This window comes from Salarias fasciatus, chromosome 7 (genome assembly GCF_902148845.1).
Source record: "Salarias fasciatus chromosome 7, fSalaFa1.1, whole genome shotgun sequence".
NCBI classification, from domain to species: Eukaryota; Metazoa; Chordata; class Actinopteri; order Blenniiformes; family Blenniidae; genus Salarias; species Salarias fasciatus.
Genome location: NC_043751.1, coordinates 19,554,602 through 19,580,622, shown reverse-complemented (window position 1 = coordinate 19,580,622; position 26,021 = coordinate 19,554,602). Strand labels below are relative to the sequence as shown.

Below are 26,021 nucleotides of genomic sequence, written 5' to 3'. Positions count from 1 at the left end.
AGAAATGATAGAGATTGCAGAGAACGGGGATATTTAGCCCTGCTAATGAAGGCCCATGCTTTGGGAGCACCGGGAAGGGGGAGCAGAGGGAAGCGAGGCTGTGCCTCAGCAGGAGGTAGCGCCTGATAAGACCATCTTACATAATGGCGACATCCAGTCCTGGCTCGCTGCTCGGACCGAGGCTCCCCGTCCCTCGCACTTCCCTCTATAGACTCGGCATGTCCAGCCGAGGGAAGCAAACACTGCCTGGGTATTCAATTCCTCCGAAACGTGACCATTAAATAAGTTAATTTAGGAGTAAATGTATGATGTTTAGAGGTGTTTAGGCCTGGGCAGTGGAAGCAGAGACATGCAGTGGAATAATAGCTGCGATATAAAGAGACTACAGTGCCATCTGATACACCGTCGTAGGTGTAGCGCATCAAGACAATCAACAGAGGAGAGACAAAGACATGGATGATTTGTGTCAAGGATTGTGAGAAGGATCACTCCCCTTGGCCTACTCTATTTAACCCCGCTGAAGGGTTTATGTTTGCCCATCTCGACAGCCTTACTTAAAGTGCTGAAAAATAAAAAGAGATTGCTTATTTTGTATATGCAGCACTTCCCCCGGACGGATATGAAAGTTTAATCACGGCATTAGGATTCACAGGCATTCCCTTGCTAGACCTGCTTGCAGACATCAGAATTGCTAATTTGCTGGTTTGCCCAGGAAGGGCTGGCTGGTGGTTGAGGAGGGGATGAATGGAAACAGGAGTCTGATTTGTCCAGATAACCTTGAACCCCAATGCTCCGCTTCCTGCGGATTTACAGAGCTCAATCAGTCCCTCTTTATCATGTTGATCTGAGCCGCTGTCCGGCTCGGCGGCCTCCACAATGCCACTGTCGCTCTCACCTGAACACTCAGAGTGTGTCATCAGTCTGAATCATTTCCTGCTTTCTCCTCCTGCCCGTTCTGATACAGCCGTCAACTTCGGCCGGAACGTCACCAGTAAATACAGAGAAGTAATTGCCTTCAAAGACAATCCGCGCTCTGCAGCGCCATCCCAATCAGATATCAACACGGAGCCAAAAGTAAGTGTTAGACGAAAATCATCGTAATTGTGGCTCGGTTTCTAATCTGAATAATTAATTTCTATTGCTTGTGATGAGAATCCACCGGAGGCACAGACATGATAAAGAAGAAAGGTCCTGACAGGGTTATGAGTCAGCAGAGATGTGAAATTCAAATTAGCAAGGCTAAGCAGTTTGGAGTTGATGTTGATTTGAGTGGACTCACTGGTCAGCCCTACAGTACAGTGCAAGAGCCCGGGGCTGAAAGATGGTGGAGTTACTCATGGGCACAGGTGCTTTATCAGCAAACCACATAAAGGGGGTGAAGCAGTAATAAATGAAAGCTGCGCTCCCAACGTATCTCCGTATTTACTGCATATTATAAGATATCCTCCCGGAAATGCACATTCCTCTTCCCTCCCAAACGCCACCTCATGATTATCTACTGAGCAGCCAGAGCGAGTGCATAGCTAGAGCTGGACTTGTGCTATTAACCAAATTAAAAGGGGGATCTATCATTGGCAGGGAGAGACGGAGCAGCAGGAGCAGGAGTCTCACTGTTTTCTGTCACAGCCTCAGCTGCGTGCACACACTCTCCTCGCTCACTGCCATCTTTCACTCAGTCGGGCACTTGCCTCCTCGCCCACTGCGCCCACCATGCCCGGGCGGCACATGCCACAGCCAAACATCCATTTACTCCCCGCAGGACTCCCACGTATCTGAAGTGGGCCTGTCATTGAGACTGCTTTAGATTTTTACTGAGCTAAATTTAGGCAACGCAGGTGAATAAATACCCGCGATTTGGTGAGCGACACACAATACATGTAATTAAAGGCTTAATTTAAGACCAGCTTTGATAACGTTTCCTGTAACACTCTGTCAAGTTGACAGGCTCAAATTGATGGAGGGCAGTAATTGCATGCCTGTAGAGAGGCCAGTAGCTTTTGAAGGTACGCGTGAAATTACTGTAACCCAGTTGTCCACTGTATCCAGCCACGAAAGCAGAAAAACACACACAACAGTCCCAGCACTGCATCATGGATGCATCTGTGAGTGTTTGTGTACTTATGTGTTTATAAGTTCAAGCTGTGGGGGCGAACATGCATTAATTGGCTGATATATGAGCAGCATGACCCGCTGACCACAGATATGTTCGCTCAACAGAGAATCCCACCTCCGACATCTTCGCCTGAAGGCAGGTTTAATACCGACCTGCAGATGCTGCCTTTGTCTTTGAAGTGGAGCGATGGATGCACAAGAACAGATGGAGATGTTGGATGCTTTCAGGAATTATTAATGGCACGCTATGATCCCAAATGACCTTCAGCAAATAGTCTCCCCGCGCCGGAGTACACAGGCAGCCCTGAGCATCCATATTGCATTTAGACAACACACCTGGGTCAGTGATAAAACACCAAGCCCTCGTTACTGTACCTGGAGCGCCACGCTCCATCCATTTCAGCGGGTCTGCTTCCAATCACATTAAAAACAATGGTCGCTTTCAGGTTTAGGCACAAAACAGACTAATTCTATCAATCCCAATTAGCTTATTTCAGTTCTACCAGACACTCTGCAGAGAGACTTCTCAAAAAGAAACCCATTCGATCACTGAAGTCCTTTTGTGAGGTTATACAGAAAGTACTAATGTGAAATCAAATTTATATCGTCAATCTACCGTTCACTTCAAACATTAATTTCTAAAGAAACACAAAAAAATGTTAGGAAAACTCGTCTCACAATAAGAAAAGTTTGCTGAAATATCAAAAACATAAACAATGACAGAGTTATATTAACTTACATGTAACTTCTACCAGTCATAAAATCAGTAATCTTTACCCTCAATCATTTGTCTTGAAAGTTGTTTTTCCTCCATGCTTTATATGCTGCAGTTTTTTGCTACAAAACGGAATAAGTGGGGCCACCTCAGAGCTGAACTGAATTGAATTGGGGTTAACAAAGATTTTTTTTTTAATTGAAATAAAGATGTTAGTAAAGAATATGATGTAAATTCTGTGTAAGAAAATAAAAATCATGAAATAATCTCAAGTGAATATCTACTATGTGTAACAGGTATGACAAATGCAAGCATACACACGAAGACCTCAATCACACAATCACACTATTAATGAGTATTCTACAGGTATTCTTAGACAGATAGCCTGAGTTTCACTTGTGACCTGTCAGGTTCTCTCATCCACTGTTTTCCGGTTCTGTACATAAAAATAAAAAAAATATCTGACTTGGTCCTAAAATAAAGTGACATATAAAATAGTATGTCAACAAGGTTATAAACTGAGACTTCACTGGACTCAAAAGCACTTCTTAAATATTTAATGGAAGTGAATGAATTGATTGTTGTTGTTGCATGGGTGAACAAACTTTTGCTTTAAGAGGAGGAAATCTCGGCTTGCTTTATGTCAGACGATCGTTTCATTGTTAATACACAGTGTCTGAGCTGTGCAAAACCTCACCTGTTCAACTTTATATGTCTTTTAATACAAATCCATCATCACAAAAAAGCCACCACAGTACATGTTTTTTTTTAGTTTCTTCAGTTTTTCATTACCCAACACTCGTTCACTTGAATATACACACATTAAAGAAAGATCTGCATTTTCCCACGTTTTCACAAAGAATTATACAGACTTTCCAAAGAGATGCACAAGAAACGACAGACAGAGGGAAATTCCTGTGAGGCCCGGCTTTAAACTGCAAACTGACCCAGACTGAACCTGCAGCGTTCCAACGCAGCGGAAGCTTCACACCTGTATGGATTTAATTGGGGAGATGTGGCTCCTATATTTAGGGGGAATTGTGAGCTATTAGGCTGATTCAGGCAACAGTGCCTTGTAATGTTTGTACAGCTCCTGCAAGGTCTGCAAAGCTCAGTTTACAGGGAATAAATACAGTGGTGGTACTCTCATAAGACACTGCACGTCTTCAAAGAGCTACATCTAAGGGAGAAATTGATCAGACACTTTTTCTCACACTCGGTAAGGGTAGAAAGGAATAAATTATTTGAGCAGTGTCTATCTACTTACATACCACGGCCTCTGATTAATTACCTCAGGGCTTGCTAATGAGAATTTGTAAATGAATACAATGTTAATCTACTATGTATACCATGTTTACTCAAGTTTGTGGAGGCCAAAGAAAAAAAAATAAAATCCCTTATGTATAAATTATAATAATCCCACATCAAGAGAAAGGGAAAAAAAATCCACGCTGAGATCAAAGCAGAAAGGCACGATCTAATCATGTGTCAAAAGATCAAAAAACAACTTCCTTGCCAACTCAAGTGGGCAAGGTATGTCAAATGTACAGTAGTTTACCTCTGATCATCTTAAAATTAAAATCGGCTTTACCCGGCTTTCATCATTTATGGGTTCATTAAACTTCCTGCTTTTAGCCGATCTGCTCGAGAAGCTACTATTCATAACAATGGGGATACTACAAGATGTGGCATGTATTCACAGGGAATCAAGCTATTTGGTCTGTATGCAACATTTATGTATTATTTGCACTTTCCGTGTAACTCAAAACATTTCTTGATTTTTTTTAATACAGGATATTATGATAAAATAAGAGAATCTAGAAGAATCAAGTATCAATGTAATGAAGGCAAAATAAATCGATTTAGATAGATTTTGTTTAAGTGAAACAGGTACGACAGTGACAGGCCTGTAGAAAGACCTCCCCTCCTGACTTCCACTTTTAAAGCTGTTGACAACAAACATCGTGAAAAGCTTCTTGGGATTTGGAGAATGACCAAAATGTATTACTTAGACTTAATAAGAGTCAGTTTTACCTTTGATGTCTCAGAGTGTGTGGGTGTGCTTTACTTAGCTTTTAAAATACAATTACTTAAAGTGTCTCCCCTGTTTGTGCTGCTGAAGTATCTTTAATCACAGGGAGAGGGAGATTGATTTTATCCCTCGATCAGAGGGACTTGATACCACTTATTTCCCATGCCAAATTGCACCCTGCAGGTAACATCTTTGGTTCCTTTTCACCGATGTCACACCCCGGGAAGTTTGATTTCCATAAAAACACAGAGCTCAAATGAAAGCCGTGTCTCTGCTGATGGTGCCACACGAGTAACTCACTCTAAATTAACCCTGCAATACAAACACAAAACGCACCAACGACAACATTCTTGCTGCTGTTTTCATGCATCCTTCTTTGAGAATACGTGTTACGAGATATTATCGCCGGCAATACTTTTATGTTAACAAGACTCTATTCGCAGCGCTGACTGCTTCTCGGTGAGTGGAAAAAAAAACATTTCGGCATGTAAGCATCAAGCAGTTAAACCGTGGGTGACGTGTCTGACAGTGGGACGTCATTAACGGGGTGGGCCGTGCGGCTTTTAAAGTAATTGAGAACGCTCTGTTCGGGCAGATTCCTCCTCTGTTGCCCCAAGTCACACATTAAAGGCATTATAACAGCCATTAGCACAGTGGGAACAGGACTGTCTTCCCCTACCCTCCAACTATTGACAAAAACACAACTCGGAGACGACAGCTGCTGATTTGTAAGTAAGTGACAGATCCCTGCGAGCAAATAAAGCAGCCGTGCAGCCTTTTTGCTAGAATACTGTGTGTTTTCCACTGAGTGGCACACAAACCTAAAAGTTTACGTGAGGATGCAATTTTGTGGAAACTATTTATTTCAATTTATCTGATGCCTTTGTGTAATCTACTGAATTGTGGGAGCTCTGGAAGTGAACAAAGAGCTTTTATTTTTTTTTTTCCAAATGAGGGAGGAAGATCCTTCTTTTGCCTAAATTAGGCTCCTGAAAGAGGGCGATCATAAGCAAATCCCGAGACTTTGAGCGAGGGTCTTTGCTGACGCTGCCGTTGTAAGAAAGTGGACTCGGCTGAGCCGAGCAGCCAGGTTGACAAGGACCTGTGCTCAGCACTAGGAAAGCTCTCATCCAGAAACAAGAAGCCCAGGGGAACAAAGACAACAATATGCCAAAAAAACCCACTTGAAAACAACAAAACAACACAAAAAAGCTTCCAGAAGAGTCAGTGGTGGGTGATTGCCAGCTGCACTCCAGATTACCAGGCTCTCTGAGAGTCTTTCAGTGAGTGTTGAGAGCTGGAGCATCATCTCCAGCTCCTTAATCAGTTCTGCTGGGGAGGGACGGATCCCGGCATGCAAAAGGCTCAGCGCGATGGGAAATAAACTCATAATCAGCAATCAGATATTCCACATTGCTGGAGGGGGCGGGGAGCTCATCTCAGATAGGTCAAGGATCTCTCCACAGCCAGTTAACCCCTCTGATCCAGCTGGGGAGCGTGCACACACTCATTGTCTGGGGCAGGAATTGTGTAGTCGCTTCTGATAAGTGACTTGATGAATTTTGATGACGAGACCAACACGTGCAAACTGGCTGCACCCTCCCTTTCTTTTCTTTTTTCTTATGCATAAACTAGGTAATTACAGTTTCCATTTCGAAACACAGTGTTAGAAATGGAAGTGGATTTCATTAAAGCATCGCGTCCGTGACTGCGCTATGTGCTGTGCCTTTAAACAAAGTTCATTGCCTTGCACATTCCTCCTCCTTTCATCTTTGTAATTAGCACTGAAGCAGCATTTCTTTTATTTCAAATGAATGCATGTGCATAAAAAATCAATCTTAAGCAGACTGTTTCTCACAAGGCTGTTTTTCTTTGTTATTTATGACAATAGATTCCTTTCATGCATCTTACGTGGCAAGAGGAGAACCTTATAATGCAAACCTTGAGTCGCTCACTTTCCGCCTCGAGGCATCGTTAAGTTAGGAGACAGTCAATACTTCAAAACTTGGGCGGTAAAAATACCTGCATCTTTTCTATTGTATGAAGAGCGCCCCCTAGTGCTCAGGAGGATCCACAATCTCAGACGCGAGATCAGAGGAGAGTGAATGACGCCGTCCTACAAGTAGAACCCCTAATGGCCTCTGCTGGGACACATAATCAGACGACTCACGCGCTTCGCTCCCTTTTGTAATCAAGCGGCGGAGCACATGTTGTGACGACCCGTGTTGTAACGCTGCCTGTTCCCCCGTCTCATCAAAATTCTGCGCGCTTCTCATTTTTCATCCTTTCTACCCTGCCGGGATCCCTGGATACCGGCCCAGCTCTCCACGGAGCAGAGGGGAGTGTGTCTTACTAGGCTCTGACCTCTGACCTTTCCTCATTCTCGCAGCGTGCTTTTGCTGTAATTCTGGCGAAGCGCGCGCAATTTACTGTCTTGTAGAAATTCCACCGACTTCATTGAGTGCAGCCAAGGAGATCCACTTCAGAGAAGTTTAAAGATCATGGCTGTACCGCAATACGGCCTCAGAATTATCGCTAAATGAGACACGCTGGAGACGAGCAACCGCTTATCAGCCGCTATCAGAGGAAAGTCGTTTTTTATTCAACCCGAGGTCATATTAACACCGGGGAAGCACTCTTCTCTCGTCTCACCTCTGGCGCGCTGACGCAAAAAAGGAGGACGAAGGTGATAAACCCCACAAACAATACTCCTCTTCTTGCCTGCTGCCAGCATGCCTGCCTAGCAGGGAGATCTGATTACAACTGAGAAGAGAGCAGCTTGGTGTTTCATGGAAAAGCAGGTCAACTGTGGTGCGCTGTCAGACCTCGGGAGTCACCGGCCTGATAGAGGGAGAGGAGAAACTACCCGACATGGTCGGGAAAGACGGAGGTTCGTCTCCAGCTGTACAGAAACCGGCTTTATTTACTCAACCATTAAGAGCAAAAGGAAAACGATGGAAGCGAGAGGACCGAGCGTGCGACTCAAGGGAGGGATGCATTAGTGTTGTCTGGTGTTCCTCCTCACCTTCTCCCTCCCGCTCCTCCACACCAGAGACGGAGCTGCCCCACTGCCAACACCTGACTCCTTATGTGTTTTTTCTGTCCTCAGTGTTTGAGTCAGACAAAACGTAAAATCAATAATGCTTTTTCTCCCCCATTTCCTCTTTGATGCAACTTCAAAAAGCCAATGGACGGCCCTCCAGAGGCCCACAGAGGAGGGAAAAAAAAAAAAAAGCCAGTGGTACGAAACATGCTCAGAATGAAAGTGCAGGGGAATAAAACTTCACCCTTCCTCTTAACTTCTAAACCCCAAGTGGCAAAGAATGTAAGGGCAACGCACAGCACAGGTGGCTGAGGTGGGCTTTTATTCTTACTCTAACTATGCATCCACACATCCATTTCACGGAAACTTCAGAAACAGCGACATGGGTTTGAACTGAAGGGGCACATGTCTGATTTAAAACACAAATACATCATTAGGATGTAAAGCAAGGGGTCTCCTTATCACATCACTATTCTCTACATACTCCACAGAGGAAGCAACAAGAAGAAAGAGAAGAAAAATTAAAGTGAAAATGTACTTTAACTCCACGGACCGTGGTGTATGATTATCTAACGAGCGCCGACAGAGAAGGTATTCTATCAGCAGCTAAATGCTGCATGACAGGGAGACACTTCAAAGGATCTATAAGTGACTCCTGAAATACTGACTGAAAGTAAAGTAGGAAATCACCCCTAAGTTAAAGGCACTGCACTAAGCCCGGTTAGGTTTTACCTGACGAGAGAGCCAAATGAAGAACCCTGACTGAACTCGCCGCTACGGAGCGAGCAGAGACCCTCTCCTGGAGCCCGGTGGTTACCTTGAGCCACCGCTGTTTGTCGTTCCCCCCGCCGTTTGATTAGACACAGGACGGCAGAGTGGTTTAACCTTGGCCATGACTGGACTAATCTGTCAAAACCACACGGTGTGACTGACGTGACGAGATGAGTGACAGGGCCGCTTGGCACGCCGGCGACGACTTGGATGGGGTCGCAGTTTAATGTTTATACACTGGACATGATCGGCTCGCAGCCCGAGGGGCACATTCGGCACCAGCCTTTGTTCTGAGTAGCTTACAAATTTATTTCCCAAAATCGGAGGGATCGGTTTCACAGGTGATGAGAGCAGGAGAGTAATTTCAACAACACGTGAATTCATTTTCAATCATAATAACTGTGTAATTAATTTGTTACTAAATGCATTTCACATTAAAAAAAAATCCATACAAATAACCAGATGAACTCGAACATCTTTTTTGCTTTGTGTGTGTGTGTGTTTTATATGTGCACGCACACGCACATACACACACACAAATTAATTTTGGAATATCACTGCTTGTTCAAACTAAAAAAAAAAAAAAAAACCTTCCTTCCATATTAATGACCCAAAACTTCATTAAAAACCATGTATTTATGTAAACTAATGAATTGTATCAAATACATAAATACACTATTGCATTTTTCATTCCTTTTTGTTGCATCTGAATTACTATTTTTATAAACTTCCACACGATTCATGTGATTCACGTTTCTCACCTCCAGTTGTGGGAAAGCAAATATTACTTTTAACATAAAAGGCAACATCAGAACAATTCTTAATATTGCTGAATTGCCCCCATCAAATGGTATAAATTCCAGAAATCTGTGTCCATTACTGCGCCCCTCTCCTCTCCAGAGTGCACCTCTCGCTCTCCCCAACTTCTGTGGAACCAAATCAAAAATCCATGCTCTCAATGGGCAGTCAATATCTCATTAACCAGTCCCTCTGCACACAGCCAGGCAGCCAGGATGTTTGTCTCAGTGTGCACGGCTCAGACTGGCACACCTCACACACTTTTAATAACCTGTGGGGACGCCATCCCACTTCCCCCAGCCGGCGGAGAGGCAGGAGAGCGGGATAAGGCGGCGCGCCTTCAGTCTGTCAGTGGGACTGCTGTTTGTCTTTTATCTGCTCAGAGGATGTATCCCTCTTTCCTAATTCCATTTTAACGTGTAAGCAGCTGCCTGCGGAATCGAGAGAAATACTCAAAATGATTTAATCACAACATCCCAAAACGCAACACATCTTGTTAGCACATTCTTCCTTTGTAATTAGGTCTTTTATTTTAAATCCTTGCAGGTGACTTGCGCTATATTTGCCTTCACCTTAATCTGTGACAATTTTTTCCTGTGGCTCTCCATGTCCTCACTCCCTAACTGGATAATAGCCAATCTTGTTAACCTCTGCTTTAATGTGTGAGAGCCTGCAGCACCGAGCAAGTGAGCACTTCAATTGCCCACTGATAGAAAGAGACAAAGAACACCAAAATCTACAGCAAATATTTACAGCCTTGTTAACACAGCCTTACAGCGCCTATCAGAAGATATTTGGCTTTACCTTCTCCAGGGCCCCCAGAACATTTTTCACAGTCTAGCACACACTCGTGCTAAATCACATATTTATGTGCTGTCTGCATGCACAGCAGTGACTTACCAGGTCCCACTTTCTCCACAGTTTGGAATCATCGCTGCTGTGCGTACGCTCCGCTACAATAATGCTATTTTTTTTTTCCGAAGGGGTTAATTACATGTACTCCAGATGAGACGCACTTTTTACCTTTACTATCCACACATCAAACAACTTTCTTTAATTATGTAATTGGAATTTTCATCTTAATTGTGCTGAGTAGGCTGGCTAATTTGCATGGGGTAATGAGAGGGATGTTTCCATTACAGGTAATTAGGTACTTGAGAGGTAGTGGCGTGGTAGAGGGGCTGAACTGAGAGGAGGAACTGGGTAGAAGGAAGTGCAGGGTAGACACAATGCAATAGACACACACACACACAGGCGCGCATAATACACACACTATCATGTTTGTTGTAATATATTAGCATTATTTTTGAAGTGCAGAGTACGAACAACATGAAAAAAACAAAAAAAAAGAGGCACATGCAGTATAATCACATAATATTAACATAATTTAAAAAAAAGTCTGTGCAAAGGCTGCGAGTCGACGTGCTGCTCATCCATTTCACTGACCTTTTTCAGGAGGAAATTATTACTGCCATTTAAATGAATTTCCAATTATATTGCTTGTTCACATTTTAATTTAATTTCTTGCACTGGAAAAAGTCTCCTGTCAGGACACCTTGTCAGAGCGAGAGGACCAGAATGGTGAGAATACAAAGTAAAACAGTTCATAAAGACTGACAAATAGAGCTGGATGCCCAGAACATACACTGCAGCACTCAGACACAGAGGATGGAAATGAGGCTGGTCTCTTTTCATTTGTCTTGATGGAATTAGTCAAGAATTTTATAAAAGCGTTCTTATTGCTCTCTGGGAAGTCATTTGAGCTGCAGAAGCTGCACACTGCTTCCCCACAAAAAAAAGATTTCATGAAGTCCCTCACCGTGAAGTACACATTAAAGGACATCAGGTCAAAGGCCTTTTTTTTCATGAGTCTCCTTACAAGCCTGCTACAGGACTTCACTTATTCGCACATTACACACATCAAGCTGTTTTTCCACACTTAAGATATGACTTTTTATACACTCCACCACCAAAAAATGTAATGTCTTCAAAACAACTAGTAATGTAACGCAATATTAATTCAGCTATGGCACATTATTTTATTTACTTTAATCACATATTTTTTTCGGACACTAAAATAGATATAAAACAATACCTCACTCAAGAGAGACAATAAAAGCTGCACATATCAAATGAAAATATCAGTGTGTTCCTATTTTAAGTTAAAAGAATTTGAATCGTTTGTGTCTGTATTGGAGGCTATTCGATGATATCACGAGTGGATTTGAGCACATATGTTTGAAAAAAAAATTGCTCACGTTCATGGAAGAATTAAAAAGCGTTCATAAGTGTGAAAAAAATGATTTACGCGTGTGTGCGTGCGTGTGTATGCATGCATGAGGGAAAGTGTGTGCTCCTGTATGTCTCACTGCACTTTCTGTATCCGTCTGCACGGATGTGACTGTGTGAGTGTGTGTGTGTGTGTGTGTATGGCTGTATGATGGAGGTGGGGGGGTTGGGGGTGGAGGAGCTGGGATTAAGCGTGCCAGATCAACATCAGAGTGAACTGGGAGAACCCAGTCCTGCTCTCATGGCCACACATGTAAACCCGACTAGCCCCAAAAATAGGTCAGTGGAACACAACACACTCGCACACACACGCAGATATACACACACACACACACACATGCACCGGTATCAACTCAAAGAATCACAGTCTGCCAGTCGCGCCAGTGCCTCGTTGCCCGTCTGCGACCCACGCCGCCTGCCACACACGCGCACATCTTCCCGCGGCACAGACACGTCCTCTGGACTGGAACAACAGGATTAAGAAGGGGACAGAAAGGGAAATCGACAGGACCCCCACCTCCGCGCCCCCACTGTACGCTAAACTCGCATCTCTGCCGAAACAGGAGAGGAAAAAAAAATAAACAACTAAAGTTGTGCTGAAAAGCCGCTCCTGGTGGAGACGGACGCGCGTAAAGAGCGCACCGGCTGCAGCTGCCTCCACACTGCACGCCACAAACCACGCTAAAAAAATAACAACAATTACAGCATGATCCACGTGCACATTCTAATAAAAATTAAAATGTGCTGTAGTATTATTTTTTTCGGAATTTAAAAAAATATTCTGCTCTTGCGCGTAAAGATAAATAAGACGCGTAACGGAACACAATCCGAAGCGCTGTGTTTCTCCCTCCCGCCTCTCTCCCCTGTCACACTCATGCCTTGCAAATGAAACGCAAAGAGTTGGCAGGCTATGAATAGCCCGTACTTCCCTACTTGTTACTCCGGGGCGCGCGGGACGCAGCGTCGCATGCGATCAGTGGTCTTACCTTTCATAGCTGAAATCACAAAATACATCATTAAGGTTCGGGTCCATAAGAGAAGAACTATCACCAGCGCAAAGCCTTCCACTGCTGTCTCAGCAGCAGCTGGCCAGCACAGCTTTCTGTCTCTCAGCCTCCGAGCATGACCACACCAGAATCCATGTGACTGTGACATCAGTGTTCATGTCTGGCTGCTCCCCACCCACCAGCCTTTGATTGGCACAGCGTGCAGCCAGTAGGGGCGCTGAGAGCTCAGGCAGGGAAGCTGGCCCTCTTCCCACTGATTGCAGTCTCAGTCTTGTTGTATGCCGGCTCGGTAGACACAGCACACTCTCACTATCTTATCTTTCCAGTGCATGGATAAAGTCACAACCAGCACTTGCAGACAGCGAATTTTTTTTTCTCTCTCTCCTCCCCACGTTCTTGTTCCTTTGCACATCTTGCTGTATTGGTTTACTGCTTTTAAAATGCTGCACTGTCAAGGATTTAAAAGAGAGAGAGAGAGAGAGAGAGAGAGAGAAAAAAAAAATAAAGAGCCAGAGGGGGATGAAAGGCTAGATGGGGATAAGAGAGAGGTGAGATGAGGAGACGACAAAAAAGATGGCGCAAATAAATACGGGAGCAGAAAGAATGGATTAAGAGAGAATGTGTAATTTCTCTGTGGCTCGGAGATAGAAGCCCTCCGCTCTCCTCTTCCTCCTCCTCCTCCCTGTCTGCAGATATGAGTGATCAGTGTGAGGCCAGATGTCTGCGAGCAGCGGTGGGCCCTTTGCGGAGAGAAGATGAGTGGAGCCTCAGCATCTTCCCCTGACCTCTCTGAGGACCTGCGTGGCCCTCTCTCTCTCTCTCTCTCTCTCTCTCTCTCACACACACACACACACACACACACACGCTCTCCAGCAGCTCTCTCTCTCTCTCTCACACACACACACACCCTTCTTGACAGGTGAAGAGGGGGAGATAGTGACGGAAGGGTTTGGATGATCCCCTCCACCCCCACAGCGACCAGGCGATGAGTTTCTTGCTATCACTTTTTTTCCCCCTCCTCTCTTCCTCCTGTGCCCCTCACTCTTGCCCCCTGCTTTCCATTCCGGTCTCTACTACCCCCCACCCCCCCTCCTCCCTCCCCCCCTCCCCCCCCCCCCCCCTCCCATCCTCTCTCATATGATAATCTGTTCTGACTCCTAACCAGCTGCCTCTCTCTGATACAATATTCTGGTTTTAGTGCAATCCAGCCTTGGCCAATAACCATTTGGCAATTCCACGAATAAGCTGGTGCTCATATCATCTCGTCTCAAGACAAACATCACACTGCTTTGGTTTTTATTTTTTATTTTTTTACACACCGCAATATTTCACATCCAGGATTTAAATATATATTTTAATCACATCAATATTTCGACCCTTGATTTTACATTCTCAGTTTCCACTGCTACACTTTGTCTTTGCCACAAATCGATGACTTTCATTTAATTTATCAAAGTTATTGAAAGAAGTGTATTTTTTTTTATCTTGTTATATAATTAATGAAATTAACTAGGAGTGGCAATATTACATTTTTAAAGAAAATATGAAATCTTTTAATAAGACTCATCTTTTTATTACCTTTTTACGCCAGATGGATGGATGGATGGAGTATAGCAACAACGTATTTTTACCGGTTAGTTCCTGCCACTGAAATTCAGCATTCCCTTCGTGCCTCCTGTTGTGTCCTGTTCACAGAATACGGATACTTCTAACTGCGTATAAAATGGAAATGAGTACTCAGCAGCTTGCAACATAAATCTTCCCATGGCAATGTTTCATTAGGACCTCTATGATCCATTAGAGCCACTAAACACATTAACTCAGGTTGTGTCAACACTGGTCTCTTATTGCACACCATCTAATGAACAAAATATAATTCAGAGGGCTGATAGAATCAAATGGAGCGTGCCTGGAATGTAAACAAGACGTAGACGGGGTCCGTGTTGAACTATCTTAAACAATGTGATGTAAAAGACGGCGCAATCGTCTGTGTTTCCCCCACAAAGGTCTTCAAAGCTCACCAGATGAGTCAGGGCTGAGGCTGACGCACAAACATGTCCAACCGCCACTGTCTGTGGTCGTTTCTCAGACGCTGGTGACTGATTCCATCTTTCAAGAACCAACATGGCTCAACGCGCTGTGGCAAAATGCCGGGGTGTATGGTTAAAGAAGAAAAAAAACAACAACAACAACAAACAAACAAAGCAGGTTAGCAGGGGTTGAGTCTGTTCACCGGTTATCCGAGAAGATCTGAGATAAGGAGAACATGAGGAGAGAGCTGGAAGCGGCCCGCTCTTCTAGACTTTTTAATCTCACAGTGTGTGTGCTCAAAACAGCTTCTCCTGGAGCTCCTTACATCCGGTTACTTCTGATAAAGCCAAAAAGAACGTCACAGTAAAAGAGAGATTTCTCAAACATATGAAAAAAAAGAGTATGAGGGAGATTTTTTTTTTTTTTTGCACCAGTATTGGAAAAATACAGTGAACAATTCAATATTCATATCACACTATTTCTCCACAAAACCACTCTCCCTACTTTCGCTCTCCTCCATTATTTTGAAATCCTGACTGCGCCTGAGTACGCCCACAACTTGAAGTCCTGCTCAAACCTTCAGTTCTTACTGGAGTGAAAAGTTTATTCTTTCTACAGAGAAAAGTTTTGTTTTAAATACATGGCAACACAAATAAAAGTGGTATCATTACTTGATGTGAATTACCTGTCTATATATACCATTTTTTCAAGTCCACAGTCTTTATACGTTCAATATTTGATAGTGATTGTACCATACTGGGCTGCTATGATGACAGGAAGTTCTGCTGTGGGATGAATAAAGTCTTATTTCAGCATCAGCAGTGTGTTACGGAGACGTTTCAGCATACTGGAGAAACGTCTCTGTTAAAAGATGTAGCTGTTGTTCTGTCCTTTCAGCAATCCGATAAATATAGTGCCTCAAACTGTATATAATTGTGCTTAAAAGCCCGAGCTTCCCCAAGGACGAGCGTTTCTAGCAAAGCTGCTTCATTAGCTTTCCATCACACTCTTCCTGGACTGCTCCGCATTACCGGTGACAGTATGCCGATACGGCGCTGATAGCCTACGTGTTCATTAAGGGATTGATTAAGTCACAAAGGGGCTGATGGTCAAACGTCTGAGGGTATTAATGCAGTGACGTGAAGCTTTCCATTGGATCATTTCAGCTGACGCCCCTCGATAGTAAATTCTCGGCGTTTCTGTCGGCGCGTCACGCCGAGCGGGAGCAGACGCAACGCGCTCGATTTCGGCACCCAGACGGGCCGAGTCATGTGTCTCACAATCCTCATGGATTAATTCGGGCAAATGTATTTACTGTAAACAAGCCCTGTGGAATGAAATTCAATTGAGACGTGGTACGGAACATCCAGTGGTGGCCCCGGAGGAGAGGAGAGGACGAGACCTGATAATGGCCTCATTAGCAGTCTGTCAGTAGCCATTCAATGCACCGAGCGGCTGATCCACATTAACTCATACAACACTGGAACCTTTACGACTGCTCCGGATTTGCCTCCACTCAGTCACCTTTGACCCCACAAGATAAACAGTTTTGAACCTCATTTTGTGGCCCAATCCTTTTTTTTTTTTTTGTATTTTAGAGAGCCGAGGCTTACGCTCCTCCGTGAAGCCGCCCGGCTGTTTGGGAACTGCACCATCAGCCCGAAGCAGCGGTAGAATTAACAAGCTCCAACAGGCACTCCATGAAAACAATACAGATCAATTTAATATAGATGCCAAGGAGTGGAGGGCATAATATTAGAACCATAACAGCACCGGCCCACACCACACAATCATAAACCAATTTAGGGCCATTCCAGGCAATTTCCTGGGGGCTTCCACTTGTGGGAAGACTTCAATAAATCACACAGACAACAAAGGAAATATCTATTTCAGTGAAAATAGAGGACACTATTGGGTTATGTCCAGAGGACGGCGCAGGGCTGCATTTAAAGACAAGTTTAAATAAAAACGGTGAGAATTTAGAAACATGCAACATGCCGTGTGTTCCACAGGAAATGCAGTTAACGCATTCAGAATAATGGCTTTTCCATGGAGTACCGCAATGTGTGTCAGCTACCAAAGTAAACATTAAGTTTCTTTTCTATTTATATATTTTTTTGCAGTCATTCTCACTTCAAATGACTCTACATTAATGACTAAATACACTGGCCTTCATCCTCTGCACGAGCAGCAGCCTGGGGCCAGATCACTCTCTCTTTATCTGTCACTAAATGCGCGTACACACAAACACAATATTTATAGAATAGCGGGGTCAAAGTGGGGCGACATGAAAGCATATCATTCCTACATAGGTGAAGCGTACACCCGTCAGCTGTCATGTAATCAGAATCAACGACGCAGTGCTTATAGTGAACGCCTGACAAGGCTACAGCCTTTTGTTTTACTGCCACAGTTATTTATAGAGCTGAATTTAAATTTTCTTCAACAAGCATAAAAATACAGGCCGGTGGTATTTCCAAATCAAATGAATCATCATGTTTCTGACCGTTAAGACAAAAAAATGCAAGCATTGTGTTATCGCTGCTGTATAGTGGTTAGCTATCTCGCCTCACGGCAAAATGTCTGGTTTGATTCCAGGCCAAGGTACCATCCCAACCAAACCCCTGCACGCACAGGGAGAACATGGAAACTCTGCACAGAAAGGCTGTGGAGCCTGGACTTGAACCGGGTTTCAGTGTGAGGCGAGCGTGACGGTCTGTACGGTGGGGCAGTGGTTAGCGTGATGTTAAAACGCTGGCTAGGTGTGGGGTTTGCATGTTCTCCCAGTGAGTGTGTGGGTTTCCTCAGAGCACTCCAGTTTGCACAGTGCATAAACATGCATGTGATGGTTATTGGTCACCATGAGTTGCCTTTAGGTGTGTTTCTGTGTCTGCCCTGTGATGAGCGCACCTCACTCCTGCTCTCTTGTAACTTTAAATTTGATAGAAGATGGACAGATGTGTTTTTTTTAAAAATACTCACCGGGTACAGAAACTTACTGAATAAAGGTTGCCATTCAAATAAAAGCAACACAACAGTTGATTTGGTTTATCTGATGAGAAGGAAGTGTTAACCAGAGCTCATCAATGAGGCTGGAGAGCTATCATATATCTCACAGAGCAATGTTTTCAATAGATCAATAGAAATCAGATTTAACAATGAATTGTACTGCATCTCCTTTTGTGTGAGGCTGCCCTTGGGGATGGAGAGGAAAGGGATAGGAGGATAGAGAGAGAAGGAGCGAGAGGGAACGAGGAGAGGAGATTATCGCAGGCATGGCAGCCTGTGTGAGAGGCTTAGCTTGGCTAGGCAGGGAGGTGGAACCCTGTGAATTCTAATGAACTGGCAAGACTCCCCCAAAAAACCAGCTCCATCTCCGTGGCATGGAGACGATAGGAGGGAAGGAGGAGGTGATTAGGAAGGCGCAGCCCCTCTACGGCAAAACCAAACAGAGCAGGTCATTTTCCCTGTGATAATTATGGCTATAACCAGGCATGAGGGATCGGTAATGGACCTGCTTATTCTTCATGCTCCGCAAAGGCGACCACTGAGCCTGTCAGGGGGGAAAGCATGATGATGTGTCTCTTTTTTTTTCTGTTAGTAGGGTGACTCCGGTAAGAGTTGCAATGGCGGCTGAAAAAGGGCAGCAGGGGAACTTGGCCTTTGAGGGAGAAGTTAACGAATGAAGTTCATTATTGAGGAGCATACCGGGGAGACCCCCTGGAGTGTGTGATGTATTACCCGGCGTCAAACTTACACACTCCCCCAACATCAGCGGTATAGCCCAACATCAGCTCTTTGGGGGGGGGGACGCGTGTAAACTAAAATAGTTTAACCTTCTGGCTTAAGGCTGGAAATGAAGAAGACAAGAGGAGACAAACAAACCGATACACAAAAGTCACATTTTAAAAGTTGTTAGATTAGAATCACTTTGCGTTTTTGTTGCTTTGGGAGGAACAATTTCTCGGTTGTGCTAAGTTATCAAACACTAAAGTAAATAATGAAACACCGTCTTTTCCTGTTACTGCTTAGTGAAAGATCCTTTAAAAAACTGCTTTAGTTTAAACTAACACATATTAATTTGACTTCAGGTAATCCAGCAAGACATCCCAGACCAGTTTATTGTAAATTACTCTCATTTATTAAAAAGCAGCTCTGTTCAAGCATGAAAGTTACTTTTCCTAAGTTCCTTGAGCCTTAAAAAAAAAGAAAAAAACAAGCCACCCACCGGAGGGACTGTTTTTCTCAAGATTGAGGGAGATCTTCAGGCTATGTGCGATGTGCACCACTTAGCCTTCCCCCTTCCCCTCTTCCACCGGGCCTGCACGGAGTTTCTCTTTGGCGGACGGGACGGAGAACCTCTTTACTGTGCGCACTCTCAACACTTTTTACTCTTGACTTATGAGGATGCCATGGGTGCAGGGGAGTGATTCATCACTGGATGTGTTCCTCTTGCACCCTCACACATTAGTAATGTGGTCCGCTGAGGAGGAAGTCCTGTCATCAGTCTGTACCTGGACCCTCCGAACAAGGTAGGTCAACAGGAGGCAGCAGCGGCTGGCCCACTTTTAGTCTTTCACAGCACCTTTAAGTTTCCTCCGCTGCCACGGCCGAGCCTGACGGACATTCGGAGACCGGCTTGGTCAAGGGGAGGCGCTGCCTCGGCGCTCGCTGTATCTGTTGACTCAGTGAAGCCCGTCCTCTGAATGCCCGAGCGCGGCAGGCCAAAGAAAAGTTGGCAAAAGGTTAAAGCGAGGAGGGGGGAACAGAGCATCTTCATTCAAGATTTCAAAGTCCACAAGGAAAAAAAATAAAGTGGAGAAACAAACAAGATATGAGTCATGGCTTGGATGAAAAGTTCCCAGACTTAACCATCTGAAACGGCCGGAGGGAATTTCATCACAAGACTCCCTGGTCTTCTGTAATAGAGCCGCAACAAAATAACACATGATTGTCTGTTCTTTCACAAAAATACAGAGCCCCTTTAAGTCAGCGTAAGCCTTTGACCTTAACATCGCAGGTAATGCACGTTTAAATACCTACCTCACTATTCATGTTTGTCATTTTACTTGTGAAGATTAGGTGTAAAAAGGCTATTTGAAACCAAAACACAGGATTAAGGGATAATGCTGCTCTGTGTCTTGTGAGTCGACCTTGATTCTGTAATCCAGCACAATACTAGAGAACAGCATATTTCTCGCTCTTGTATATTCAATACTCTCGCTGTAGAACAGCTCACTCTGATGTAATGGCAGAGGCATAATGGCACCACGCTGAAAGAAAGTAATCTGAATTAAGGGGAACTTCATTGTAACATACGTGTAATAGAGCAGGAAATAGCATTACAGGAATTGCACAAAGAAAAATATTATTGACAGCACTTTTATATTGATCGGGTATAAAAGAGTGGAATGCATAAGCTGAAGGGGAAAACAAAACAACATAAATAAATTGTTCTGAGTTACGCAGATCTGCACTTTCTAATGATCGCAGTGAGGAATGAACTTGATCTTTAAAGTGAGCCAACCTGCAGTCAACCATGGTGTTATTAAGGGCTGCGCCACTTAATCAGAGTGGACGCCAATTTAGCAAGGTGCTAACTATGCAGGAGGGACCCTCTGTGGTGTCAAACACATTATAGAGCGTGGCGTCACCTGACTCCCACACAGCGATGTACAGTACACATGCTCCACTCTCTTCCCCCAATCTGCTTTATTTTCTTGACTCCATATCTCCTTACCTGCCTTCTTCTTTTTTTCTTTTCTTTTTTTTTTTTTCCTTCCACGGTGCCGCAGACACAGTAGAATGAAAACCTGCCTTTGATGTCTGGGATCCTATAATGCTGAGCAGAAGAAATCCGCATGCCTGTTATCTGCAGAATCTTAATGATGACGGCTAACTTCACAATGGGTTAACCACATTTCTCTGTTCTCGCACAGCACACCCAGAGAAACACAAATTAATAGCAACGCGGAAAAAACAGGATTCCTCTAATAAAGCAGATTCAACAAAATGGGCACAATGCGATCAGCACAAATGTCAATGTATAATATCACCGAAAGCTTTTGTGAGCGCGTCGGCTTTCTTCTCCGCGTGTGTGTAACTTCTTCTCCTACTTTTGTTTCCGAGCAGAACGACATTATTTGTGGGAAAGTTACGATCCTCGCTGAAAATGATCTAATTCATTTTCAGCTCATATTTGATCGGTATGCAGGTTTTGTCTTGATGCTTCATTTTTTTTTTTTTTGGTTCCTTTGATGCATTGTGATGATTATTATTGATTTTGCAATGCTGCAGTTCAAAAGAATTATATTACAGGGCATGTCTTACTAATTTACATTACAACATTTCAACAATGAAATTGCATGTGCTAATCATACCTACTTTTATTCATCTGGAATATTCCAGAATTATCATAATGAATGGCAATGTTGTTTTTTTTTCTGCTCCATTATAATTATGTGTATTTAAAATAAACAAACATAAAAACCTGCACAGGTTATGAGTCTAAAAATGTATGATTACGGCGCTTCCCCATCAGCATCCGTCAGGATCATATCTGGAGGAGCTCCATGACCTCCGCCTCTGTCGCCTCCCATGAATCAAAGCTTTCATTACACGCTGACACTCCTGTCCTGTGCTCGATGTGTGTGTACACTACGGGAAAATGATGAGGCATCGGAAACCTAATGAGAGAAAGATAACCTGCGATGGGCCGACCGCGCGCCGCGAGTCCAGCCGTGCCCTCCCAGCCATGCCAACTGCTTCGCCTGGCAGACGCCGCCGCCGCCGCCGCTCCCCGGCCCCGTTCACCCGGGGCGGCAGACAGCCGGCATACGAGAAATCACCGGCAGCAGACGGGGCCGCTTATTCTGGCCTCCCCGTCCGAGCATTGTGTCCTTGTCACATGTCACTTACTCTTGTTTTCCGGTTTGACAACACTTCAAGTCAGGGTCATTCAGTTTTTTGCATGAGACACAAAAGGGAAAGGCCGAGCAAAGGCCGGCGAGGTCCGTCTTCACTCCAGTTCATATTCTCAGAAAGAGCCGGCACATAGAGAAGAACCCGATTAAAAGCCAACAAAAGCAGTGAAACCCTGCAAAAACCTGCCCTGCACCCCGACGGCCCCCTCACTACAACACCCCCCCCCCCCCCCAACTTATGAAACTCTCTGGGGCCCGAGGAGGCGATAAAAAAGAAGAGTCTTTATAAACAGAAACTTATGCAAAGAAAGTGCATGTACAAAGGCCATTTGCAATTTTACAAAATGGCAGACATACAGTAATGCTTTTACTGAAAAATGAGGACCTGCCATATTGAGTTGGAGAGGAAAAGACATAGCAGGAGAGGAAAAATAGAGAAAAATCATGTTGGCCTGGTTTACGACAAATAGATGGCTCTATTGATTTCCCTTTTACAGTGACTGTCCATCCCTCACTGTTGTGATTACACTGACCTATTTCAGACAAAAAATTGCCGTCTATTATAGATTAAACCAAAATGTCCAAAAAGAAAATACTCCTTTTGTGGAGCAAACAAATAGAGTAAGATGAAACATAACCTACAGTACAGAAGGAGAAAAAGATTGTGTCAATTTAAGCATTCAATGTTGCTCTGGGAGAAGAGGAAACAACCAGTCCCCGCACCACGCTGAGAATCAAATAACTTTCCACAGAAAGGAGAGGCTGCGCGCGTTGTGCTGCCCTGCACTGCCAATTTCAGCTCTAACAAAATGGCAACGGCATTAAAATCATTTTAATATTGCTCAAAACTCAGGTTTAAACACCATAATGTCAATTTTACAACTCAGAATAATGTTTGGTACAAGAACAAGAACGCACAACATATTGAATGATAATCTATTGTACAGCATGTGGTGCTGCATTGTATTGTTTTTTTTTTTTTTTTTTTTTTTTTTGTTCTAACACACTCCACCACAGTGTGGAGTGTTGTATGTTTTGTGCTTCCTTTGTGTCTGTGTGTACTGCCTCGTGCGCTCGTCCTGCTCCACTATGTCTGCGCCGTGCGTCTCACTAGACTATCTCGCTCCGTGCGTAGCTCAGGGGACTCTGGCTGGCTGATCTTCATTATCAGCCCTAGCTTAACAATGTACTGGATGCACTTCCCACATGAGTGCAACTAACAAATCCCCACAGAGCTGAATCAAGGCAACAATGTGATGAAATACCTTCAAACAACCACTGAGCATGGAACACTGAGCTATGCAGAGACAACTCTCACTGCCCCGGGCGATTCCACAGGAGTGCGCCTGTTGCCAAGCAAAATTAGACAGCAACTGGGACATATTATTCTCCTAAATTGGCAATGTACAGCACTATTAAGAACCATAAATCTCATGTTTGATTAACTGAAATACCTCAACTCACAAAGCCAGTGCATTACCAATCCACAAGCCAAGACATCCAGGCAGGTTGTGCTTCACAAGGTGAAAACTGCCACGGTGCTATATGAACACAGCGAGCGTTATTGAGATTAATAAGGCTGTTGGCGAATTTTGACAAACATGCACCAGGCTGCTTTATTTGAATGTTCTGAAAAGAAGAACATAATCAAAAGAACAAATGCACAAAGTGTAAAAACCGAGGCTTTGAGTGAGCCTCAATAAGTGTCATGATTCCACTGCAGCTCGGCACTTTGTTTTTCTGAGGCTGCACAGAAAAGTCTAAATCATGTGGTCCCTCTGAAAAAGATGGGCTGCACGATTAGTACGCGCGCACTGCTGACGATGGGAACTCGATACAGGCTGCTAGCAAATAAATGAAGACGCAGGAGTAAAGCCATGTTTCTCAATCAGTGTAAGAAGTCTGTCACCAAAATAGAGATGAATACAGGGAGAAAAAAGCCCCGGCTCCCGACAGCGTATCTGCAGACTGAAGAGAAGAAGCCTCGGCTGTCTCCTTTTCTCTTTTTCCACAGTAACATTTGTACTACTGCCTCCCTCTGGCCATTTTATTCCCAATATGAAGCTAGAGACGTCTCATATACAACACGCTAACACATATATAATGTGTGTGAAAAGAAGACAATACAACAGAGGGGAAGTTATTGTCTTTGTTTTTTAACTGACAAAGACTGTGAATGAAACATTATAGAATAGAATAGAATAGAATAGAATAGAATAGAATAGAATAGAATAGAATAGAATAGTTAGGGAGCTCTGGGCTGGTGCAAAACGAATATAACTGAAAATATTTAAGATTAACTAAATAGTGCAAATCAGATTTAAGGGATTGGGGGAGTTATTGCAGATCATGTGTGTGCGTGTGTGTGTGCGTGAAGGGTGTGTGACTGCTTAGGGCTATAATATTTATTAGGAAGAATAATTGATTATGCGGCCTTTGTGATATTTTTAGTGTTATATTATTTCAGATACGATGAAATTCAGCTGTATTGTTAATACTAGTGTAGTGTTTACTTAAAAGCTATTTTAAATACCTGTGTAATCTGTCTACTCCTTTGGAAATGAAATTGTAATCACACAGCTTGCTGTGGATTCACACAGCTTTTGTCGTTGTTATGTGTTACGGCCTGATCAGTCATACAGTCAGTGTGTTGTATACGTACAGCTGCAAAAGAAAGAAAGAGGATTAGCTCGGGGTAATCAGGAGATCTGCTCTGCGCGAGGAGAGCATCCTCCCAACATGACCTGTGTGCGTACGCGTTAGCTAGCTCTCTGCGATGCGAGCCGTGAGACAGAGTCCCAGACTGCTGATGGTAGATTAGAGGTGAGACGTCTAATCTCACTGTAATCAGCTGCTGCATCTGAGCCTCTGCTCCGCACCAACTCTCTCAACAGGTCCAAACAGAAACTCATCTAACAGCAACGCAGTCCTGCCAAGGCAGGAGGAGGCGGCGGCGGTGCGATGTATCGGGTGTCCAACACCCAAGATAATGACAAACAGTAAAGGACAATGCATAAGGTGCTTTACTGATCTTTTGCCGTCCTCCTCAGACTTGTCAGTTTGAGACGTACATGAAGTTTTACTGAAATCACTCATGACAGATAATATCAAAAACTGCGATATCTCACCGAGAAGTACAGCTATGTGGGTAAAGTGAAGCACTGGCGGAGGGGGAGCCCCTTCTGAGGAAATGAAGAAAGAAGCGGAGGGACAGATAGAGGAGAGAGGATGCAGCCTCAAACAATAAATCTGCTTAAGTCCTAAGCGGAGAGAGGACGTCAGCGCCTCTGGCACCGTGATATAAGTATCTGTTTTCATCTAGAGTACTTCACCTTCTGATGGCTCAATGATTAGTGAATTTGGGTAGATGGAAGAGGGAGAGAAGAGAAGGAGCAGAGAGAAAAGGAAAGGAGAGGACTCTGCCAGCGAACAGCTGCCTCTGTAATTTATATTGATGAGGGGACTGGCATGGCAGGGAGCTTCCAGGAGTTTGATCACTCAGGCAGAGTGGGGAGTTAGTCAGAGACACAGTCCATCCCTGTGGTCCAGGTTGGGCTGGGAGGACCTCCTAAACACACACACACGAACCGACACACTCGCACGCGCATTCACACACACACACAAGCAGGCCTGCCAAGCTCACATTACGGCGGAGAGGACCGGCGGCGTGGGGAAGCCAATGTTTTCACTCCGTGAACAGAAATAGATCTGCAGCCCGGCTATAACCATCTAGGGCGCAGACATCTCCCTCATTATTACTCCACCAGTCACATAATCACCAGGCTTCTCAGAAAAAAAAAAAAACACCTTCCCTCCACATTCTCAATGACCATTAACTGGCCCTTGAACTTATTCTTGTGCACACAGCTCTGACGAGGCTCTACAACCGCTTCCTGTCTGTGAGGCACACCAATCAACTACTTGTTAAGGGGCTTTACTTTGATTTCCTCACATGGACAAGATTTGAATATTTCTCCCTGAAATGAGACGGCGTAGTCCGGTCTCTGCCCAGGGCTTTGAACCCAAGACTCCTAAATCATGCTCTTTGATTTGAGCCCCCTTCCAGTGTGGAGGTGCTTAGCGCCGCACTAATTAAGATAGTGGGGCGGTGGATGGTGGGTCAAAGCGTTTCTGTTCTACCTTGAAGATATCCTGACAAACACGAGACATTCGCGCACACACAGACACACACACACATGCACGCACTCATCAAAAAATACCACAGCCCCTCCAGACAAGCAAATAGCTTAACACACAATCATGCTACTGTTTTGACGGGGCTGTTTGAGCAAGGTGGAGC

The 26,021-nt window shown here is 44.2% G+C and overlaps 1 protein-coding gene across 2 annotated transcripts in view; it reads right to left on the bottom strand.

Annotated features, from left to right (window-relative positions):
- The window catches only part of roraa (RAR-related orphan receptor A, paralog a), a 174,492-nt gene that overhangs the window by 32,569 nt on the left and 115,902 nt on the right, over nucleotides 1-26,021 (bottom strand). The window contains exon 1 of one of the 2 annotated variants that reach the window (XM_030095966.1): nucleotides 12,747-13,136. The exons of the other annotated variant lie outside the window; for it this stretch is intronic. Coding sequence (XP_029951826.1) covers nucleotides 12,747-12,915 — 169 coding nt within the window. The 5' untranslated portion in view covers nucleotides 12,916-13,136. Of the gene's footprint in view, nucleotides 1-12,746; nucleotides 13,137-26,021 lie in introns of those variants that run through there. 2 annotated transcript variants of the gene reach the window in all.